Genomic DNA, 6,349 nt, shown 5'->3' on the forward strand with positions numbered 1-6,349 from the left:
TGGCTTTTCAGTGTGCGGATTCGATTATGCTGAGCTGCGGGGCGCCGGTCTATGATCCGTGGCGTGAACGGGCAAAAGCAGTGAGGAAGGAACGCCATTCTCAAATCGATCAGTGATCTGCCCTGCTTGGTCATGTCAACAAGGCAGCATGGCGCATCGTCCAGAAACATACCTCTCTTTTCCATTAAAATATGTTTGCATTTTCAAACTAGTTTTCATTGGGAAGGCAGATAAATCTTATCAAAAGCTATCACTTTTGCAAGTGAAAACATAATCCTACTCATTACTCCACGTGCTAATTACGTCACTTTTGTTTTGAGCTGACTTCGCAGTGAACTTTGAAGGGGGCACCAGGCTCAGGACCGGAGGCTGCCCTGTTCCTTCTCCTGGTGCAAAACACGTTTACCCGGGCACCCGTGCCAGATTAATCGAATCCCCTCATTGGTTCCTTTCCTAATTGGATAGCTGGGAAAGCAACGCCCACTTTCTATTTAGCTGAAAAGCTTTTAGCTAGATGTTTTGGGGGGCAAGAACATCAACAAGACGCAGGCCAGAAAATGGAGTCAAAGATAGGTCAACCTTCGTATTTTCGTAGTGGTGGAACTTGTAGGTAGGCATCCCAAAATGAACTTGTTTCATATGGCCTTGAATGCAATTTGTTTGAAAGAACTGTGTGACTAAATGCAATTCATTTGTGTTCAGTACTAGGCCAACAATTCATCTTCCTCTGAAAATGTGCTGTTGCACCGGGCATTTTTTTTGTCTGGCAGCTGCAAAGGTCTTGACTCTAATGTTTGCAAACTTGCAATATTTGAATAACATGAACAAAGGTGAAGTTGTGGTGGAGCACGAGGCATGGTGTATGTGACGTAGTATGTTAACCGCTTGTGTGCCATTTGCTGTAGTCTGTTGAAAAATAAAGACTACTTTATTTGACGAACAATAATGGAACAATATGGGTTTCCGTACCATGACTCCTATGAACGTCCTTTAATTACTAGAAGGATTTGCAGGTATGGTTTTGGTTTGAGAACTGGGCCGGGTTTCTCTAACACAGCCCATCTATTCTGGAGAACTTTGTTCAGTCTTCGAATAACCTAACGCAGCAGGCGTGTCTTGATCTGCTGCAATGATGTTTACATCCGGTTGTAGCGCACAAAAGTTGTATTGGTCAACTTGTGCGACTAAAGCGTAATGGGTTTCTGTTAAGAGCAGTTATCGATTTAGCTTTTAACGTTAATTGGAAATCGTTATAACTAAACTTTTGAAATGTCGTTGCTATGGACTTCACTGCCTCCAGTTGCTAGCTAGCTAACGCCTAACTAACAAGTTCGGTTAAAGGGTTCGAATCCCGGTCACACCACACCCACATTGAGAAGAGCATGAGCTTGCCTTGCAGTTTTGACGTTTGTTTGTTTGCTGATGTCCCATTGCTGAGTCTCAAATCGACAGTGAATGTGATGGCTACATGACATATGTTTTACAGGCAATTCATGAACGGTTCATGCAGATTCGGTTCGAGCTGTCATTATCTACACGAGTGGCCATCAGTGTTGCCGCCGACATCCCAAATATGCAGGTACTTCCAGAAAGGTGGATGCTGGTTTGGAGATGGCTGCAGGTGAGACACAAAATTCATAATGGCCTGACTCTTACTATTCAGGCTACCTTATAAACCTTTACACTACATACTTTCTGAGTCATTGAATTCGCTTTTGCCTATTCTCCAGATATCTCCACATCACTGATGCTGAGGCAGCCAATGCGGGGTTGAGTAGGAGGGGTTCAGCACCTGTGGTTCACACCCCGTGGGTTGGCCATGCTCTACCAGAACGTAGAGGATCAGAGCCCTCTCTACTGCAGGCACAGGGCTTCTACAGCCAAGGACGCAGGGGCTCAGAGTCCATGCATACCTATTTAGCACACCTGCAGCACAACTTTGGCCGTCAGAACACAGATATCACAGAAGAGGATGTAGCCGAAGGTTCATCGCAGACTTCACCTCAACGACAGGGTATGACCTCAATTGGTCCCCTTAGCTAGGTTTTACCCTGGTATTGGGGTATACTGTTGGCCTGGTTCCTGATCTGTTTGTGCAGTCAAATGTTTGGCATTATAATGACCATAGGGGTTAGCAAGGTTGCACAAATTGATCTGGGACCAGGATGGTGTATTGTAGTACTGTACAGAGGAATTTGACTATATATACACATGTAGTAGTACTTGGTTGTAACAATGTCCCTTTTTTGGCAGCGGAGTCATCACACGCTAATGTCACAGATCCCCAAGCATCAGTCCAACAGTGTCCCGAGACATCGGCCCAAACTACAGTTCCATCCAGCACACTGTCAGCTCAAGCAGGCGAATGGAGGCCTCTAGTCAATCAGCAGGTTTGTCATTGTTATGGAAATAATGTTATTTTGGGGTTACTTTCTCTGCTACCTCATGGAAAAATGTTTATGCAATCTCAAAGTCAAGACTCAAGATGTAGAGTATACTCTGATGGCACATGGAAATATTTCGTTTTTGTTCTTTGTGTAATGGATTCAAGATTGTCGTAGATGCTTGCGCCACAGCTTGAAATGTCTCCACCGCTGCGGAATTTGATAATTTTTGGTGGCACAGCTGGTTAATACATTGTCAAGCAGGGCGGCCATGTGTGTTGGCGAGGCAGAGGGCGCAAGATCAACTACTGGTTAGGATGTTGAGCGCGGATGCAATACTGCTAAGCAGCACAATGAAGCCTGTTCCATTTGTACTTAGCAGGAGCCTTCCTCCCAGGAGGTAGCAGCAGAGCGTGGTGCCTCCTCTGCAACTGCTGCCTTCCAGATGGAACAGGAGCATACGGACTACTTCAACCAAAGTAAAGATGTGACCTGTGGCATCTGCATGGAGACAGTGTACGAGAAGACCCGTGCTGAGGAGAGGCGCTTTGGCATCCTGCCCAACTGCAGCCATCCTTTCTGCCTGAGCTGCATCGTCACCTGGAGGAAAACCAAAAACTTCCAGGAAGAAGTTATAAAGTAAGAGGGCCGGGCAGCATAGTTTATGGCTATATTTTTTTGTTTTACGAAGCGGGTCCTGTTTTTGTTTTGTATGTTGTTTTTTTTACTTGCCTGGAAGGGCTAACTTTCTGTATCTACTCTTTGCCAAAGGGGCTGCCCACAGTGCAGAGTGAAGTCTGCGTTTTACGTCCCTAACAAGTACTGGGTGGAAGGACAACCAAAGGAAATCCTTATCCGTAACTTCAAAGAGAAATGCAGGTTAGCTTTTATCATTCTGGCTAGAATTATGTCTTTCTGGGATCTTGGCTTTAAAGGAATGTGACTCTTCCTGATTAATCAAGAACTCCTGCTTTTCCGACATGTCCTCCATTCTGGTTATTGAAACGTGCCTGTCCCCTAGTCATAATTATGATTTTCTGTTGTCCTGATCACATCCCTATTCTTCCAGTAAAAGAAGATGTAGTTTCTTCATGCGTCATGGATGCTGTCCCTTCAAGACTGAGTGTCTCTATTGGCATGACCTGCCTCATGGCTACAGACCACCTCGCCGACGCAGATCAGATCATTCTGTAAATATTTGACAGATTACTTTAGCTTCACACACACAGTTCAACATAGATAAATATAAACTGAAACAGACATTTTAGATTTTGTGACCACTCAATGCATTTCTAAATTGCAAAAGCTTCTTTTGTTTTGTTGCTCTTATCTAATAGCACCATGCGATGAGTCTGGATGATTTGGGCAGCCTACAACTTCTTGACTATGTCATTGCGATGACTCTACTGGATGACTTGCTGGATGATGATGATGACGACGATGATGAGTTCCCTCTGTACCTGAGTGAATATGACGATTATGGTCTATTCTGAGCACTGCCACCCTGCTCCAAGGATTTGGTCTGCAATGGTTGACTAGGGCCTCTACTCTAACCCCATTAAAGAAGACTGCTATTTATTCACTCACTGTCCCTCATAGACTCTCAGAACTGAAGTCTCTACATATGCTGCATGTATCTGCTTTCCTGGTGGTTGAAAACAATTGCTAGTTTGAGGTATAGGCCAAGCACTTGCAGACCTGTTGCTTGAAGACCTGTACCGAAGGCTAGGATTACCACTGGTTCACTTACTAGTATTGTTATGCCTCCCAGACTTGACATGAACAATCCTAACCAACAGCTAACCTTTTGGTTAGATCCAGGGCTGTGTTGGTTGGAGTCATCCTGTTAGACAGGGAGATTGGTTCTTCTCTTGCTATTGATGGTGTTGGTTCATTGCAAGTTGAGGATGGGTTAATTGATTAGTTGGTCAATCAATGTGGTGCTCTGCTTTGATTGCGCTCTGTTCCATTGGTTGGTCCTGTTAAAAAAAAAAAAAAGTGTCACTTGTGCCAATGCTGTGTCACTATTGCCATTTGCACCATTTAGTTATTTTTTTTTTAGATGTGTTTAGTTTATATATTTTATGCCTAAATTGGAAGTATACTTTGCCTTGCCCTAAGACATGGCTATACTCCTATAGCGCCATACAAATCTTGCCATGCCTCAGGGCAATACCTTGCCCTGCTATTTTTCACTTGTCTATGACATACTTGAGCAGTGGAGGCTGCTGAGGGTAGGATGGCTCATAATAATGGCTGGAATGGATTAGAATGGAATGGTATCAAGCAAATGAAAACAATGTCTTTGATACATTCCATTTACTCCATTCCAGCCATTATGAGCATTCTCACCTCTGCAGTCTCCACTGTACTTGAGATGCTTACCTCTCCTGTTGACAGGGCATGACACTCTTGTTGCAGTGTTGACATGCTGATTTAAAGACCTAATGTCTGATTTTATTACTTCTAACCTGTTTGTATTTTCACGCACAGAAAAGAGAATAAAACTTAGTTTCACAGTTTGCCTATTTTTATTAATTGTATTGCTCATTCTAACGTGCTACAGGGAATGGCCATGTCTAACCTGTTTGAATTCCCACATATGCACAAGTGTTATATGGGTTTAAGGTTTTGATGACAACCACTTTTTTGGCTTCAGTATGAATAGGTTAAACATAAACACCAGTAACCAAGTTTGAGTTGACGTCAGAATTGGGCTATCAGATTATCTGAAAAATATCGGATTTGAAAAGATCTGTGATTGGGTCTAAAACAATGTCAAAATTGGGCTGCCTGTCTAAAGCAGCCATTGCTGGCTTCATGTCAAACTTGGTTACTGGTTTGATTGTTTTAACCTTTTCATACTAACGCCACAACCCAATAGTGGTTGTCATCAAAACCGACTCGCACATTTTCAAGAAGCCTTTTGTATTGCAACCACTTAAATTAATGTGTTGGAAATGTACTGTATCTCCAGTCAACCAGCAAGGGTACATCATCAGGGACTAGAAGTTATATGACTTACCACTCCAGCTCAGTATGTGGCGCCAGACACGGAAGAGGGAAATCTGAAAATGTTGATCAAAGCGTGACATTTTGTATTGTATCGCTAGTTGATGACAACAGAGGATCAAATTGACAAAACATTACCCACTATTTGAGCCAGTTACTTGTACCCATAAGACTTCCATGGATACAAAAACTTTGTGGCTCCTGGTTTGAGGGACGCGCTCTGTTCACTCTTCTCGGGGGCTACCAGTGCCTGCCAGGCTCTGTGAGTGTTCCAGCAGCAACAACGGTCAGACCCGGACCGCTGCATTGTCATACTTGAGTAAAAGTAAAGATTCCTTCGTAGAAAATTACTCGAGTGAAAGTCACCCAGTAAAATTCTACTTGAGTAAAAGTATTTTGTTTTAAATATACTTAAGTATATTTTAACAATTACATTTACTTTTGATACTTAAGTATTGAAAGTAAAAGTACAGATCATTTCAAATTCCTTATATTAAGCAAACTTTTTTTAATTTATTTTTATGGATAGCCAGGGGCACACTCAAACACTGACATAATTTAAGTCGCTTTGGATAAAAGCGTCTGCTAAATGGCATATTATATTATTTACAAACTAAGCATTTGTGTTTAGTGAGTCTGCCAGATCAGAGGGAATAGAGATGTTCTATTGATAAGTGCATGAATTTGACCATTTTCCTGTCCTGCTAGCCAATCAAAATGTGACTAGTATTTTTGAGCGTCAGGGAAAATGTATGGAGTAAAAAGTACGTTGTTTTCTTTAGGAATGTAGTGAAGTAGAAGTTGTCAAAAATATAAATAGTAAAGTACAGATACCCCAAAAAATGACTTAAGTTGTACTTTGAAGTATTTTTTACTTAAGTACTTTACACCACTGGAGAAATTACATGTCGAAGTTTATGTTCCACTAATTTGTCCTAGTTTTTAGGTGTACT

At 42.3% G+C, this 6,349-nt stretch overlaps 1 protein-coding gene across 4 annotated transcripts; it reads left to right on the forward strand.

The window, feature by feature from the left end:
- Window positions 1-495: 495 nt before the first annotated feature.
- On the forward strand, window positions 496-4,906 carry mkrn4 (makorin, ring finger protein, 4; the record flags this gene model as incomplete). 4 transcript variants are annotated; one of them, XM_084186951.1, is made up of 8 exons in its annotated part: window positions 496-610; window positions 1,487-1,621; window positions 1,731-2,014; window positions 2,254-2,390; window positions 2,764-3,023; window positions 3,156-3,263; window positions 3,454-3,574; window positions 3,722-4,906. In XM_084186951.1, 8 exons carry the CDS (start codon window positions 558-560, stop codon window positions 3,875-3,877), a joined length of 1,254 nt encoding a protein of 417 aa, XP_084043077.1. In that variant the 3' UTR covers window positions 3,878-4,906. The 4 variants fall into 4 exon arrangements, with proteins under 4 accessions (XP_084043077.1, XP_084043076.1, XP_084043075.1 ...); XM_084186950.1 differs by lacking the exon at window positions 496-610 and adding an exon at window positions 861-1,013 and having other exon boundaries at window positions 2,767-3,023; XM_084186949.1 differs by lacking the exon at window positions 496-610 and adding an exon at window positions 946-1,013.
- Window positions 4,907-6,349: the final 1,443 nt, after the last annotated feature.

Source organism: Coregonus lavaretus, assembly GCF_964263955.1.
Source record: "Coregonus lavaretus genome assembly, chromosome: 22".
Lineage (NCBI taxonomy): Eukaryota > Metazoa > Chordata > Actinopteri > Salmoniformes > Salmonidae > Coregonus > Coregonus lavaretus.